Source organism: Balaenoptera physalus (genome assembly GCF_965194825.1).
Source record: "Balaenoptera physalus genome assembly, chromosome: 21".
NCBI classification, from domain to species: Eukaryota; Metazoa; Chordata; class Mammalia; order Artiodactyla; family Balaenopteridae; genus Balaenoptera; species Balaenoptera physalus.
Window position 1 is genome coordinate 19,572,724 of NC_138902.1, and position 18,391 is coordinate 19,591,114.

An 18,391-nucleotide genomic window follows, 5' to 3' on the forward strand; every position below is an offset into this window, starting at 1 on the left:
TTGCTAAAATGCTCTTTGCTAATCTTGTTCCAATAAAGGCCTATCTGGCTAGTGGGAAAGCTATGTTAGCAACGAAGTTGAGTTATTTATCATAAAATTTATCCATCTATGAAAAGACTCCAGGACTACGGACTTGGAGCCTAGAGCTCCCATTAGAGAAATTACACCAGTTTTCTAAGTTTTATAACCATATGTAAAGTAAATCTCTTCAGAGTGGAAGGAAATTCTTCAGGGGATGAGTTACAAGAAGCCCTTGTATTTGTGTGCTGATCGATGCATTTTGGTGCACTTACACAGCCATTATTTCAGAGGATGCCCACAGCAACGCAGGGAGGAGGGGAAGGTAGATGCTGTTCTTCCCATTGGAGAGATGCAGGAAGGGGAGCCCTGCGAAGCTGGTTGTTGACCTGAATATCATCTCCATTGTTCTTTTTTTTAAAACTTTTTATTTTATATTGGAGTAGAGCTGATTAACAATGTTTTGTTAGTTTCAGGTGTACAGCAGAGTGATTCAGTTATACATATGCGTGTAACTATTCTTTTTCAAATTCTTTTCCCATTTAGGTTGTAACATAATATTGAGTGAAGTTAAGTCAGGCAGAGAAAGAGAAACATTGTGTGATATTGCTTATATGCAGAAGCTAAAAAGAAATGATACTTTTTTTACAAAACAGTTCTTACAAATAAGTTGTAAATGAACTTATTTACAAAACAGAAGCAGACTCACAGACTTAGAGAACAAATTTATGGTTACAGGGTCGGGGATGGAGGGCAGGGAAGGATGGTGGTGGGAGGGATAGCTAGGGAGTTTGGGATCGACATGTACACACTGCTATATTTAAAATAGACACCCAACAAGGACCTACTATACAGCACAGGGAACTCCGCTCAACATCATCTCCATTGTTCTTAACCAAGCATCGCTTGTCAGCTTGTAATGAGACTTTGAGAAGACATTTTTACAATATGGAAAACGTGTGAAGATTCAGACAACGAGGCATATGTTTATGAGGGGCCGAGAGGAATACAAACAATCAGGATTCACTCAGACTAATGGACTGAAGTCCCAACAGCGTGGGCAGAGTTAATTGCACACCCACCGTGTGCGAGGACGGGCGGGGGCTCATGGGGTCCTTGATTGGGCTAATGAGAGCCCCTCTGCTCTGGTCGGAGACCTGCCGGGCTTCCTCCTCTGGAAAGCAGGGCTTTGAGCGCTCCCGACGTCCTCGTGAGCATCTGTTACACGTGAAGGGCCTCTGCTGTCTCAGAAAAGAGTTAAATTTGTTCCACCATCATTTCCTTTTTTTTTATTGAGGTATAGCTGCTTTACGATATTGTGCTAGTTTCCACTGTACAGCGACGTGAATCAGCTATATGCATACATATATCCCCTCTTTTGGGGATTTCCTTCCCATTTAGGTCACCACAGAGCACTGAGTAGAGTTCCCTGTGCTATACAGCAGGTTCTCATTAGTTATCTGTTTTGTACATAGTAGTGTATATATGTCAATCCCCGTCTCCCAATTCATCCTGCCCTCCCCTTCCCCCCCTTGGTATCCATACGTTTGTTCTCTACATGTGTGTCTCTATTTCTGCTTTGCAAATAGGTTCATCTGTACCATTTTTCTAGATTCCATCACTTCTGATTTTTCACTAGATCTTCCATGACATCTGTACCACTTCTGCTTCATAGACTGCATCTTTTCAAGTATTTTGCAAGATCTTTTGCTTTGTAATCTGAGTGTTTACTTGGCACGAGATTGTGAAAAGTTCCACTATTCTTTAGGAGAGACTCTTTACTTGAGATTTCTCTTAGCAGAAAAGGAAACTTAAAAGATCGTGCTTGTCCCAGTAGCTCATGGTACACCCAGAATGTATTTCACAGACACAGTGCAGTATCATAACCAAACAAAGAGCTTTAGAGCCAAAGTACCACAAAGAGCATTGCAAAATATTAGATAATGACATCTCATGCCTAAAGCCTTAAAAAAATAAAGCAATAAAAACCTACTTGGCTGAATAACACTTCTTCACGACATTGCATGTTCTGTGCATATCATGAATGTAGAAAATGTAAGAAGTATATCTGTGCTGTTGAGTAAATAATATTCAGTAAATATTTACTGGGTGGTATTTATTATGTGCTGAATAGCAATAGACACAACAGACGTGATGTCTACTTTCCCAGAGTTTATAATCCATCAGGGAGTCAGATATTAATCAAATACTCAAGTAATTACGTAATAACAACTGTGATGAGGGCTATGACACACAGGGAGCTGTAAGAGCCATATGTTAGTGACGGTTTTGTAGGTCAAAATGACATAATACCAGCAATTCAATATAGTTCAATCTATAGTGGGTTAGAATGGGGACTTGAACCGAATCAGGAGGGGGGTTACCGCCAGGGCAGACATCCCCAAGAAAGTGATATTTGAGCTGGTTGATATCTGGAGGGTGAGTGGGAGGTAGCTTTGTGATGGGACATAGGACGCCCTTAGGCACAGAAAGCAGCCTGAGTGAAGTGAGGGAAGGGCTTGGTGAGGGAAGCAGGGCAGCAGGAATGGAGCACAGGCTGAGAGGAAGGGCAGCTTGCAATGGAGCTGGAGAATTAGGTATTGGCAAGACCATGCAGGGCCTTGAAGGCTATGTTAAGATTTTGAGTTTGGATTTTACCCCAAGACCAGTGGAAACCCATTTAAGGGTTGTAAGCCCTGAAAGAGGAGGGATGTGGCAACTATCTCAGGGTCCCTAAGGCTACTTAAGGAAAAGTCTGGAATCACTTAGGTAGAACAGCCAAGTAAGTCAAGACAATCGTTGGGGCCAGAGCTGGACCAAAAGGAGGGACAGACAACCGGACAGTTTTGGAGGCTGCTCATCAGTAAGAGATGTATCAATATCACTGGGCCTGCAATGGGATGAGAAACGAACAGTACAAGGAGAATTTTCATGGAACGTGCTGTATGTGGCTGCGAGGGATGAAGGCTTGGTACCGCTACACCATATGTGAGCACGATAACACACGTGTTTGCTTACTTCACAGCCTATTATGTAAGTGGCTTCTGGGTACGTGCAGCCCTTCTGTTTGGATCGATGGGATATTCAAGTTCAAGGTCAGAGAAGACTCAGGCCACCAGTGGTCATCCTTCTCCACCTCCTCCCTCATCACACCCGGCCCCTCTGCTTAAGAAATGCCAAACACATTTCAAAAACAGCATTCCAAAACGGCACCGTGCTACTTGCCCATTCAGGGTATGCACCAGTCTCTCCAAAATAAGGGTACGTGAGTGGCAGTAAGTCCTTGACTCCTTGGCAATGGCGGAGAAGAGGAAGGTCAATCAGATTTTACATCTGAAGAGCCCCATACAATACAGCATGTTTTTTATGTACACAAACTTTGCCCTCACTGTACGTATGCAATAGTCTACGGAGTAAAAACTCATGGAGCTGCTTACACTTGAAAAAAAAAAATAGTCTATGGAATCCATAAGGACATTGAAACTCAGGGCAGTTGAGGTCATTTTTTTAAGGCCATACACCTGGTGGCAGAGCTAAGACCAGATCTGGGACTCTCTGAAATGAAGTTTGGCGCTTTTAGTTCTTGCATATGTCACAGAGGTGCCAAGAGCCAGCTTTACTCCGCAGTCACCAGTCAAACCCCCATGTTTCTGGCATGTAGGCTTTGTTTTCTATTCCAACCATCTGGAACTGAAGGCAGGCTGATCATATCATTAACTGCTGAGTCCTTGGGTATGGTTGAGGGAACCCAGGGCCATTGTTAGGAGAGGACCTGGGCCTTGCTGCGGGCAAACAACAGAACGTCAGTCAGCACAAAGGAACACACTGGTTGAGGTTTTGTAGGGTGTGAGCTGCGTGTCATTTCAAGAACTATGAAGGAGAATGCAAAATTATAAATACAAATTATGAGGGACAAGAGTGCATACTTATTTAAAATAAAAAAAGAAAATCCACCAATTACAAAATCTAAAAATCTGACAAAGCCACACACATGATAAAATTCACAAAAACAATTAACTGCCTGATACACATTTATATTTTTCTCCCTACCTTTTTTCTCCCTGAATATTTTTTGATTCCTTCTTTACCTGACAATAATTTTGTAATTTTTTTTTCTATAGGGAAAAATGAGAGTCTGTCTTTAACATGATTGATTTAAATTTGTTTTTCTTTACTATTAATAATTAAATGAGCTTCTTTCAACTTCACAACTTATTTTGACAATGCCCTATAAATCTTTAGGGTTGTCAAATTTCAGAAAACCTCTATTATATTTTCTCCCTATATCAGTTGTTACAGACACACTCACAGTTTATGGCACTATTACAGGTTTGTGCCCTACAAGCATCAAAATTCTGATGAATTTAATTTCTTGCAATTCCCACTGCAAAAGAAAAAACCAATTTGGTGAATGTATAATTGCATTCACTGACTTATTATGGATATTCTTGACAGAATAGAATTTCCATTTTGACTAGATATCCATGGAACTGAATCCTCTGGTCATAATTCCACACATCAGATGTCTGGTAGAATTTTCCACGGGCTAGCTTCTGGCTCCATACATTTCACGACTTGTCCTGTCATGGTTCACATCCCACTGTTGCTTGGCACACAAGGACACATTCATTCACAATACAATCTCTCGCCTTGCATCTTCTTGACATGATGCCATGTGAGTCAGCACAGTGGGTTTTAGCATATTTCTGGAAGCCTCTCCTACTCTGAGACACCGTGAAATAGTAGACATCACACTAAGCACCAAATAAATGTATCTCCAACTCAATTTTCCCTCAGTTGCATTCCAAAATGCCCAGGGCCCTTCCAACTCCACCTACACAAGGAGAATATTTTGGAGGGAAAATCAGAATGGAAAGAGACCGTGGTCTTAATGAATTGTAGTTTAATGGCCTTATCTTGCAAATTTTACATAACTGTGTAAGCATGTGAACACACGGCTAGGACTCCTTGCCTTGGATTCCTGGAAAAGGCCATGTAAGGGAGGATTCTGTAGTTTAGACTTCATTGGCTTCATAGCAAATCCTCAGAGCAAAAGGAACTCTGTCCTTCTAGGTTTATCTGTGATAGGGCAATACTAATCCATGCATAGGAATATAAAATTTCTTGAAAATTAAAAAATATATATACTACTAATTGTCAAGAAGTTGACAAACTAAGGTTCCCAAATTATATGTGATAATTTTCAATGGAAGTTTCCATCAGTCTCCAAGGGTGAATGAATCACGATGACATGGTTTCCTTATCTAGTTATATACCCGTTTCCATCTCTTATTTTATCTTCTTACCGTGTTACAAGGTAAGCGTTATTATCCCCATTTTACAGATAATGAACCTGAGGATCTTAGACGCTTACGTAGGCTCATCCTGTTTGTAAATATTATCTTAATTCATCTTCCACCCACCAGACTCTCCAGCAAGGCAAATGCAAAGAGGGCTGTTTACCCTCCTTGAAATCTTTTATCAATAGTTCCTTCAGCCTAGAAACAAAAGGAAGCCTATCTCACCTCTGCCCTCTGCCCCAGTGATTTCTTAGATTTTGTGACACTGAATTATGTTGATATTCTCTCTCACTCTCTTTTTCAAACAGAAGATGGGGACTCTCTCCTTCACTCAGTCTTTAATTGTTTGATATCGGGGTTCTGTCCTTGGTCCTCTTCTAATTTTATTTAATTATTTTTATATTGAAGCATAGTTGATTTACAATATTACATTAGTTTCAGGTATACAGCATAGTGATTCAGTATTTCTACAGATTATACTCCATTAAAAGTTATTACAAGGTAATGGTTATAATTCCCTGTGCTGTACAATATATCCTTGGTGCTAATCTATTTCATACATAGTAGTTTGTCTCTCTTAATCCCATACCCCTAATATTCCCCTCCCCACTTCCCTCTCCTCTTTGGTAACCACTAGTTTGTTTTCTCTATTTGTGAGTCTGTTTCTGTTTTACATATATATATTCATCTGTATTACTTTTTAGATTCCACATATAAGTGATATCATACAGTATTTGTTTTTCTCTGACATTTCACTAAGCATAATATTCTCCAGGTCCATCCACGTTGCTGCCAATGGCCGAACATCATTCTTTTTTATGGCTGAGTAGCATATATATACCACATCTTCTTTATCCATTCATCTGTCAACAGACATTTAGGTTGCTTCCATGTCTTGTCTACTGTAAATAGTACTGCTATGAACATTGGGGTGAATGTATCTTTTTGAAATAGTGTTTTTGTTTTTCAGATATATACCCAGGAGTGGAATTGCTGGATCATATGGTAGTTCTATTTTTAGCTCTTTGAGGAACTCTACACTGTTCTCCTTAGTGGCTGCACTAATTTACATTCCCACCAACAGTGTAGGAGGGTTCCCTTCTCTCCACACCCTCTCCAGCATTTGTTATTTGTAGACTTTTTGATGACGGCCATTCTGACCGGTGTGAGGTGGTACCTCATTGTTCTGAGGCCCTCTTCTGACTTTAAACACTCTCCCTGGGTGACCTCATTAATTCCCAAGGCTTTAGAAACCACCTATATGTTCATATCTCCCAAATTTATGCCTCTGCTTTTAGACCTCTGCTCTGCAGCTACCTATGAATATCTTTATGATGATCTCTGCAAAATGGAGCATCTATGAGATTTTGAGATTTTTGAGATTATCTCCTGCCGGGTTCTTCTTAATTCACTCTACTCCTGTTATGCCGACCTTCTTTAGTATCTTGTAGATAGTTCCTTTCTAGTTCAGATCTTCACTTGGTATTTCTTCTTCCTTAAACACTTTTCCACACCTTCCCCATTCATTTGTCCCTTAATACTCGATCAAATGTGACTTCTACAGGAACACTGCCTCTGACTTCTCCCCCAGAGACAGAGTGGGGAGCTGCTCGCATGATTTTTCTTAAGTGTCATTCCATCAGTGAGTATTATTTTGGGCTGCAATGGTCACAGATCCAACCACAGTGGCTTAAACGCACAAAGGTTTATTCTCCCATGTAAAAGAAGTCAGCTGGAGGCTGTCTGGGGCTGACATCCTGGTTCCACAATCACTAGAATCCTGACCTCCTAGTATTCTCAAGGTTACTTCATAATCCAGAATTGCTGCTGTCACTCCAGCTGTTTCATTAGCCTTCTTGGAAGGGAGGAAAGCTAAAAGGATCCTTCTTCTGGCTTAGTCATTTCCTTTTAAGGAATTTCCTCTTGGAAATTTCACTGAATACTTACTTATGCTTGTATCTCATTGGCCAGAACGTAGTCATATAGCCACATCTAGCTACAGAAGAGGCTGGAAGTTTTGGTTTTCTAATCGAGTACAATTAAAGGGTTCTGTTTCTAATGATAACTGGGGAGATGTTATGCTGGGGTAGGTAACTGGCAGTCTGCCACACCTTTCTGTGTACGTATCACACCTCTTTTTAAATGATCTGTTTAATTTTCTGAATCTCCCACTCAGCTGAAAGCTCCAAAGAAAGGAATGTATTTTATCCATTTTTCTATTCCCAACGCCTGGCACAGTGGCTGCCGACTAATAGGTCCCTAATAACAATTTAGTGAATAGATGACTTAGTTGTGAGAAAACTATTATTGTTATTAAGCGAATTAACATATTCTATAAGGCCCTAGGAAGAAAGAGACTCTCTGCCTTGTAGAAAGGAGAAAGAGGAGGAAGGGCACAAACGACCACACAATTACGTAATCACGTCAAACTAGATCTTGGTTTATAAAAGCAGGACATGCTGGAAAAAGACCTTTTGTTGAGTGAACTCAATAAAAGGGAAATGAATCTTCAAACATACGTTAACTCATGTCTATTTATGGTGAAGACAGAAAGTAAGTGGAAGACGATATATTATGGACATTCTTGAATGTTCATCACTGTTTTAAAATGTTAGCATTTCACTGTCAGCCGACGTTATTTTCTCTCTTGCTCTCCTGTCTAGTTTTAAATACTTTGCTGTGCTCATAGTTTGGGATGATGTATTCTGAGGAGTTTTATAAATCATTTATTTTCTTCCTCACTTATTTCTTCTCTTCTGACAAGTTGTAACTAATGCTCTGGTCAAGGACACAGAACAATGCAATTTCTATCCTCTGGCTGCATGAAAGCAAGTTCACAAGGCTTGGAGTAGAGCTCAGTTGCCCCAAGGAGAACCACCATCGTGCTTCTCTTCCTCCTAAGCCAGCTTCACTGAACTGAGAGACCCTGCCATGATTTTAAACCAGAGTCATAAAAACCAGCATTTAATATTCCTGTGAGAGCACTGCAGGCTCCAAGAATACATATTTACATGTTGACTTAATCTATCGGATGTTAGCTCTTTTCACCAAGAGAACTCCCCTTGCAATTTTCAAGGGCTCCTAATATCCTAATAGTTCTCTCTTCAAAAAACTGTTTTTCTTAGATATTGAGAATGTGTGCTCCTGTGACGGTTACAATCTCTTCATTTTAGAATGCATTCTGCCCCACAATGAAATGAAGGAAACGACTTTACTGTCTAATTATTTCCTGTGAGGTGTGTTTTCCCAGCTAGACTCCAAATTCCTTGAATGTCAGGATGATGTTTCATGATTTTATGCAGCCTGATAATAACGTTGACTACACAGCCAACATCCAGTTGCCCCTTGTGTTTTGAACCAAGGGTTGTAAAATGAGGATTATGAGGAATGTAACTTAGTGAAATTTAAACATTTCTCTTCATGTATTTGGATGCAATATACAATCTTCCCCTTCATGTCTTTCACCAACTGATAAAGCAAGCATTTCTGAAGTGCCCATCAACTCTCGGCATTGGGCTTGGATAGCCTGGATTCACATAGAAGTAAGGCACTACCTGGGAGTCAAGGTCCAGGACAGGGACCAGACTGTATTCCACTTCTAAGGCCGTGTTTTCGCCTACTAATCATAATCTCCTCGGCATCTCTTACACACACACACACACACGCGTGCACGTGCGCGCACACACACACATCCCTTGTCTCCGCCTTCCTTTGAACAGATACCTTCTACACCTCCTTCATCTGGAAGACCATTAACACTTGGCTGAGTTCACTGAACTTCTCTCTCTAGACTATTTTGTGATCACCCAAGTCCACTGTAGGAACTACGAAAATACGGAAAAACACAAAGGTTGAAATAAAACAACCTATAAAGACACAACCAAGAGGCAGAAAAACCTCTTTTTTGCTAAGCGTTTTGTGAATCTGTTTCTTTCTCCTCTTCCTTCCCTCCGTCCCTCTTTCCCTCCCTCCCTTCTTTCCCTTCCTTCCTTCCTTCCTCCTCCTTCCCTGTTTTCTTTTGGGGAGGTGAAACACTAGTTTATATGATTTGCCCTTTTACAACGGGGATGTTCTATTAAGTCATTATTGTTTTATAAGACCTTTTAATATATACCTTTTATATTTATGGCAAATATCACCTCCTTTGCTACCTGACTTATAATTTTATAATGTATTTTAACATAAACCTTTAAATTTTTAAAAAATAAATCAAGTCAATCATCCTTTTATTTTAAAAATTTTGTCTTCAATTTATGCTTAGAAAGGGTTTTTCTATTCAAGATCAGATAAATAATTACATAGTTTTCTATAGTTTCTTTTATCTTTTAAATTATTAGATTAAATCAATCTCCCTACCCTCTGTCTCCAGGCAACAATTGAGACAGCTTTCTGCATAGATTAGTTTGCCTTCTTTGGAATTTTAGATAAATGAATTATTCAATATGCACTCCTATTTGGTCTGTCTTCTTTCACTCAGCATAATTATTTTGTATCATTCATGTTGTAGCATTATGTCAACAGTTCATTCCTTTTTAGTACTGTTGTAATAAATAATGTAATTATAATGTAATAATAATGTAATTAGTATTGTATGTCCATGACACAATTTGTTTATCCAATCATCTCCTGATGGACATTTGGGATGTTTCCAATTTTGGCAATTTAAAAATAAAGCTGTTATGAATATTTGTGTACAACTCTTTGTGTGGACATATGCTTTCATTTCTCTTGATTAAATACTTAGGAATGGAATGGTTGGGTTATATGGGAAGTATATGTTTAATTTCTTAAGATGGCTGCCAAAATGTTTTCCGAAGTGGTTGTACCATTTTTTGTTCCTGCCAGCAGTGAATGAGGATTCCACTTTCCCTATATCTTTTCTAACACTTACTATAGTCAGTCTTTTAAATTTTAGACATTCTAATTAGGTATTTAGGATGATCTCATTTTGATTTTAATTTTAATTTCCCTAATCACAAGTGCTGTTTGGCATGTTTTTATGTGCTTTTGGTTATTCATATATTTTTGATGAAGTGTATATATTAAAATATTTTACCCATTTTTATTGGGCATTTTGTTTTCTTTTTATTGATTATTATAATAAGTAAATGATTACTTTATTATTATAATAAATTATAATTATCAAATAATACCATTATAACATTATTACAGCTTTATAATTATAAATTTATTATAGTTTTATTACATATACACTTATTTTACATTAAAAATCATTATTTTATTTAATTGTACTCTTAATTATTACTTTCTTTTAATTATAAGTACAAATTTAGTATAACTTTATCATTACAATAATTGTTAATGATTGGTAGCTTGGACGTTTGAATCTATTTCATTCATCTGTGTTTTGCTCTATCATGCTATTTTACTTTTGGTAGCTTTATATTATTTTTTCATGGATAGCACTGCGAGTTTTTTATTCTTTTTTCTTTTTTTAAATTTTATTTATTATTTATTTTTGGCTGCATTGGGTCTTCATCACTGCGTGAGGACTTTTCTCCAGTTGCGGCGTGTGGGCTTCTCGTTGTGGTCGCTTCTCTTGTTGCGGAGCACAGGCTCTAGGAGCATGGGCTTCAGTAGTTGTAGCATGCAGGCTCATTAGTTGTGGCTCACGGGCTCTAGAGCACAGGCTCAGTAGTTGTGGTGGACAGGCTTAGTTACTCCGTGGCATGTGGGACCTTCCCAGACCAGGGCTCGAACCCGTGTCCCCTGCATTGGCAGGCAGATTCTTAACCACTGCGCCACCAGGGAAGTCGGAGTATTTTATTCTTAACTATCATTTTTTTGGCGAGAGGAGGACCAGGCTATCCTCATCTGTTTATTTCAGAAATTGGTAAAATTTTAAGAAACTCATTTTTGAAAAATCAGAATTGAGCTATATTTTTTATAATTTTGGAAGAAATGAGATCTTTTCAATATTAGGTATTCCTGTCCATTAAAATGGCTCCTTTCTTCATTCGTTCAATATTTTGGATTTGTTTAATTTCTTGCCCATTTCCTGGTAAGCTAGAAAACTTGAGATCTTTAAGGCTTTAGGACTTCCCATTAGCTTGTCCAATGTCAGCCAACAAGAATCACACAGTTTTAGAGATTGAAGCTGGAAGACACTGCAGATCATCGTGTCCAATATCCACACTGGCCTATGAGAAAATAAAGCCCAAAGAACTGAAGCACTTCCTTTATATCTAGAGTATGTTATAATATGTCTCAATGGTGGTCCCTGACTATTACTTTGGTCTCCCTTCTATTATATCATTATATCTCTCCTATATCTGTTTCCTAAAATTGGCCTCTGTTTTGCTAAGGCCAGTGATCTTGACATGTATTGTATACCCCAAGTTCACTGTGGTAAAAATACCACCTTCCCACAAGTCATGATATATGTGAGGGCAATTTACTTGTCCAGTGTCAAGGTAGCAAGACAGGTAACTCATGGAAATGTAAAGAGGATGTTGCCTAGTGATATTAGTCATGGGCTTCCTGGCCTGGGTGGGTTGGGAGTGAGGGGCCCTCAGATGGAGAGATGGAAGCTTTAAGGCACTTCTATAAGCTGGTCTTGCTACAGGGTGGAATTATAAGATGTAAAGTGGGTTTCTTTATCATCTTGGAAACATTTTTTAAAGACATTGAGGCAACCACAGAGGGGAGATTGCAGGCTTTTCTAAATGACTAGACCTTACTCATTGAGTAGAGTGGATCTTCACCTTTTATGGGTCAAAGGACCCTTAGAGAATCTAGTAAAAAAAAAAAAAATCAAATCCACTTTCCATAAAAAGGCACACACATTTCATACAAACCCTGACGGTTCAGAAGGGCAGAAAAATAAACGCGTACAAGAATCACTAGTGAAAGCAAACAAGTGACTTCGTGAGCCCTTGGATGAAGGTGAAGGTGAAAACGCAGAGTCGTGTGCAAAGCATGCTGCCTTCAGTGAGCAAAGACACATTTTCTTATATGGGGGAATCTGTCATTGTCTACAAGGACGGCTGCTGCTCCAGTAATGGGCAGAGGGGGGCTCGAGCAGGAATCGGTGTTTACTGGGGGCCAGGCCATCGTTTAAATGTAGGAATTAGACTTCCTGGGTGACAAACAAACCAAAGAGCAGAGATTCATGCAGCCTGCAAAGCCATCGAACAAGCGAAGGCTCAGAACATCAGTAAGTTGGTTCTCTACACGGACAGCATGTTTACTATCAATGGCATCACTAATTGGGTGTAAGGCTGGAAGAAGAATGGATGGAGGACAAGCACAGGGAAGGAGGTGATCAACAAAGAGGACTTCGTGGAACTGGACAGGCTTGTCCAGGGCATGGACATTCAGTGGATGCATGTTCCTGGACTTTCGGGATTTATAGGCAATGAAGAAGCTGACAGATTAGCAAGACAAGGTGCGAAGCAACCTGAAGACTGACCAGGTCCTTTAATTCTTGGAAATACTTGAGCCAGTGGCTGTTTGTCACCTTTACTTACTGGTGTGAAAAATAAAACTATAGGCTGGACCACTGCAGTCGATGGGCAAAACAAAACAAAACAAAAAAACCCATCTATGGTTTTCACAAGCCCTGCCACAACTCTTCCCAAGGGTTTCATGTTCTCTTAGTTAAGAATTCCTGGGGAAGAAGAAAGTAGTCTGTTAACTATTTTAGCATCATCAGGTAAGGAAAGAGAGAAGAAATAAATTATGTGTATGTGTGAATGTGAGGATGGGAAGTCTAACCTGGGATGCATTAATCAATATACAATGATTTTTCTAAAAATCTGAGTGAACATGTCCCAGGATCAAAAGAAAAACTTGTTTTTTACACTCCTGGAAACAGAGCTCAGGGTATGTCAATTTACTAAGAGTGGACGTGCGACCACGAAATGGGAGGAGGGAACTGAGGCAGTAAGAGGTTAAACACTCTCTTTGAACACAAACAACATTGATTCAATAAATATTTACTGAGCATCTGCTAAGGAAAAGGCACAGTGCTGAGTGGTGGGGACAGAGTGCTTATCTAGAGAGATGTGGTCACTGCCCTCAAGGAAGACACACATGATAAAATCAAAGGGGCTCTAACAGTTATTTATTATAATACAGTGCTATATTAGTTCTATTACTATATAGCATACTAAGACACAATTTAAATAGTCATTAGTGTTTCTTATTTTACAGATGAGGAAACAGTGGCCTAGAAAGGGTAAATACTCTTACATCCAGGATTAGAACCCAAGTCTCCTTCTCAGACTTTTAATGAGCACCTACTGTGTGCCAGGCCCAGCGCTAGATGTCAGCAATCTTTCATTCTGTTAGAGAAATCCCACATCTTCATTAACTAAATGTAAACTGACTTTCATCCACCTTTCTGCCTTTCTAATCAGAAATGGGCCTTAGTTACTTATAAACTCACAAAGATAAGTCACCACCTACTGGGGATAAGAAAGGAAAAGTTATTTTCCAAATTTTCCCAGCAGGAATTATGAACTCAGAGAGAAAAGAAGTGTACCTAACTCATGATTCCAGAAAATGAAAATCTTCACTACTTTGGAGCTTTCTGGAAGGAGAGAAGGAGCACGTTCAGAACTAAAGATTCAACATTCAAGTAAAAAACATATTCTGTTGCCTTCTTACAATTTATTATTCTCTGTTTGTTTATGGCAATGTTTATTTTTCCTGTCCTCCTCAACCATACAGCAGGATGGTGTGCAGGGACCACTTAGGGTATATTTTTAAATCCTTTCTAAGTTGATCTCCCCCAAGAAAGGGAAGAAATCCAGGAGAGCTACCACCCATGCCCCTTATTTTCTCTGCTGAAATGTTTCATCCCATTTCCTCCAAACTCTGGGGAGGAAGATTTGTTCATTCAAGTACACTCAAGCAAAAAAGGGACCCCATGAACAGATGAATGGATAAAGAAGATGTGGTACATATATACAATGGCATACTACTCGGCCATAAAAAAGAATAAAATTTTGTCATTTGCAGCAACATGGATGGACTTGGAGGGCATTATGCTAAGTGAAATAAGTCAGACAGAGAAAGACAAATACTGCATGATATCACTTATATGCGGAATCTAAAAAGTACAACAAACAAGTGAATAAAACAAAAAAGAAGCAAACTCCCAGATATAGAGAACAAACTAGTGGTCACCAGTGGGGAGAGGGAAGGGGGGGAGGGGCAATGTAGGGGGGGAGGGGATTTAAAAGGGGTTATTATGGGATTATATGTGTGTGAAACTTTTGAAAATTGTAAATCAGTGTAGAATTTAAGGAATGTTTCATTCAATAATTTTTTTTAAAAAAGACATCTGTTTATCACATCCATTTTGAAATGCGATGTGCATCTTGAGAGCCTCAATCCTGTCACTGCAAGGAGATGAGTCCTGGGAAGGAGGAGAATCAGAAAGGAGATGGCTGGGGAGGAAAGCCAACATTGACCAGCAGCCCTGGTGGAGCTTATGACCAGCAGCTACCACTCGGTCAGTCCAGGGGTCACCAAAGACCACCAGTTAGAGCTTCACGTGAGACTGGCAGCTGAACACCTCCAGGGCTTACCTGTCTATTCCTTTGCTACCTCCAAACACTGCTTATTTCACACAGAAAGAGCACTTCACTCATATAACCATCTCATATGTATGTTACAAGAAACCTAGGACCTCTCTTTCTCATATTTTTTAGTACCTTGTCCTACCCCTCACTTCTAGCCCTGGTTATCTAGAAATATTGTGTGAAGTTTCCAAAAGAAGTGCAAGGAGACATAAAAAAAAGGATAAGGAGCTATCCCTTTATGCATACCATGTGTGTGGTACCTCAAAGACTCCTCAGAGTGGACCAATTCTCCTATTTATTCTTTTCTTTTCAGTCTGTACAAACAGTCCCCTATTATAAATTTGGAATGTCTGGTATCATAATCTGGAGAATAAATTGTTTAGAAAATGTAGTCGTAAGTTCAATGATTTTCCATAAAGACAAATTATTAAGGGGCAGATGAGAAATCTGCATGTCCATGTTGCCTGCCAAGATATGTCCTGCCCCTAGGGAGGCAGAGCCATTAAAAGATGAAACACAGAAGTAAATCAATGGCATTCCGATTCACAACATATCTTTAAAATAGAATGCCTAAAGGTATCTTGATCGTACTTTATAAATATCATCAATATAAAAGGGAGCTAATGGGTATTTTTCAACTGGGGGAATTCAGAACAGGGAATGTCAATACCTTTTATGCTTACTTGGTTCACTCACTAACTCATATATCCTACACAGCGTTATTTAACACCTACTAAATGCACTTTGCTGGGATACAAAGATGCATAAGATTTGGACCTTGCTCCAAACAAAAGTCTGGTGGCCTTTTTTGAACCATTATTTTTCCCTTCCCAATCCCCCCAAGTTAGCCATCTTTGGAAAACAGAAGTAGTGCAACATATGAACTGGATATGTTTAAAATGTGACTATTAAAATAGTTGTTTTACCTTGGAGTGCATAGTCCCATAAAAGGTATGTTATAGATAGTGGTTGTGTCTCAATCTAGTTTAACACAAAAAACTATTTCACCTAGTATATGCCCCAAATCTATACATATGCTACATGATAGCAGACAGTGACACTGATATTATAGTTAGAATTTCAAAACACACTCTAAAACTTAAGTAACTGGCTGTATTTTTTTCAGTATAAATTGTAATTCATTATGATTTTAGAGTATATAAAATATTTTTAAAAAACAGAAAAAAAGGACTTCCCTGGTGGCACAGTGGTTAAGAATCTGCCTTCCAATGTGGGGGACACGGGTTCGAGCCCTGGTCCAGGAGGATCCCACATGCCACGGAGGAGCTAGGCCCGTGCGCCACAACTACTGAGCCTGCGCGCTAGAGCCTGTGTGCCACAACCACTGAAGCCCGCGCGCCTAGAGCCCGTGCTCCACAACAAGAGAAGCCACCGCAACGAGCAGCACATGCGCCACAACAAAAAGTAGCCCCCGCTCGCCGCAACTAGAAAAAGTCCGCACGCAGCAACGAAGACCCAATGCAGCCAAAAATAAATAAATAAGCTTTAAAAAAAAGAAAAAGAAAAAAATCATTCATCATAAACAATGTAGAAAAATCTGTTAATATTTTGACTGAAAAATAGATCTAAGGTATGAGGGAAATTTTACTCTAGTGGGATGAAAAGGTAAAGGGAAATGTTTGAGTTGACCCTAAAGGAAGTTCAAAAGAGTGATGGCATTGGTTTCTTCATGTCACTTTCAAATATTTCCAGGGACATCCAGACACTCACCTTTGTTCATGACAAATTTTATTTTGTGGTCAAGAAAGGAGAAAGAAGATGGAAAAGACCAGAAAGTGGTGTGAGAAGAGGTTTTCCTGAAATAAACAGGAAATAGATGGAAGTGAGATGGAAAAAAACAAAACAAAACAGAAGGGGCTTAGACAGGATGTCTAGGTAGATATGAGAAGGAAATTGATTCTTGGAGCTAGGATTAACTGTGCAGCGATAATTAAAAGGGAAGAGGAAAGTAGGTGTGCGGACCACTCAAGCAACCTTCTGAAGTAATTGGCAAAAGATGGGATCACAGGATTCCAACCCAGTTACCAGGTGGCACCTTGGATGCCAAACAACTTGGAAGAGAAAGAGGAGCATATGCAAATGCAGCCCACGGCTTAGATGTGATCTTAAACGGACAAATGTGTATCTGTGAGAGTGCCCACAGCCTCTCTAAAAAGCCCTTCCTATATTCATGCTTGTTGAGTTTCAAGCTTGTGTTCTTTGAGAAAGCGACACTTTAAAAACAACTTTGCAGTCACGACCATTTCAGACTCATTAATTTCACCCTTCATCCTCATCACTCTCACAGCATGAAATCTTGCAAATACTGTTTTGTCTAACCTTCCTCAATCTATTTAATGCAGAACATTAAAACCATTTCTTGCGTATTAAAAATCTTGGTTGCAGATCTTCGTGTTTTAAAAGGACATGGAAAAGCAATAACTACACCAAACAAGAGAGGATTTCAGTTGCATAAATTTCCCATAATTTCGTTACTGTATGAGGTGTCAGTGAAGAGAGCTCAGGCATCTGGGCTGTCTGAATCAATTTGTTATATGAGGTGCATGTGAGTTGACAATGAACTTCTACCAATATGTATTGAAAATTTTGGGTTCCTGGGGATCATATTCAAGACCTGGCAGGGGACTTCCCTGGTAGTCCAGTGGTTAAGAATCCACCTTCCAATGCAGGGGATGTGGGTTCAATCCCTGGTTGGGGAACCAGGTTCCCACATGCCGCCGGGCAACTAAGCCCATCCACCTCAACTACTGAGCCCACACACCACAACTACTGAGCCAATGCACCACAACTAGAGAGCTCGCGTGCTGCAACAATGGAGCCCACGCACTCTGGAGCTCGCACCCCGCAACGAAGGATCCCGCATACCACAACTAAGACCCAATGCAGCCAAAAATAAAAATAAATAAATAAATATTTTTTAAAGAAAGACCCTGCAGGATTCCTATTCTTAATGAGTCTATCATCAAAACGGGGACCTCCAGAAAGAGAGATCAGCATATGTGAAATAACGCTAACTTACAAATAGATCATTAATTTATTTGAAGGGGAAAAAGTCTGCCATGGATTATGGTAATTAATTTAATTAACTGGAGAACAGATTGAGCTAAATATGAATATTTTTTCCAGAGGTGCTCCCTAATGTTTGCTTAAAGCAAGACATGGCTTTTGAAGAATTGTCCTGTTTCCATTCAAGGACTCTCGAGAGCCAGCTGTCTAGCTTTAGCTACCCCTCTGCATGTGTGTGCATGCTTATGCCCACTCAAAACAGTTTTGGACATACACATAACAAACGTCAACAGTGTTTCGTTCAGGACAATAGAATTAAAGGGAAGGAATAAAGGGTAAAATGAGGAGAGAGATTTTAGTTTTTCATGTCATATGCATCCTTCTATTCTGTTTGAGTTTTCCATGTGACTATGTTAAAAAAAAAACACTTAAATATAAAAACACTCATACATTGTGCTCCAGTGAAAATACAAACCATCTGGGCCTCTGTACTTG

The 18,391-nt window shown here is 39.4% G+C and overlaps 1 protein-coding gene across 1 annotated transcript; it reads left to right on the top strand.

The window, feature by feature from the left end:
* Window positions 1-12,218: 12,218 nt before the first annotated feature.
* Window positions 12,219-12,749, top strand: LOC309651731 (ribonuclease H1-like; the record flags this gene model as incomplete). Its single annotated transcript, XM_082444712.1, is given in 3 exon segments — window positions 12,219-12,422; window positions 12,426-12,554; window positions 12,558-12,749. Coding segments are annotated over 3 exon segments (525 nt in total).
* Window positions 12,750-18,391: the final 5,642 nt, after the last annotated feature.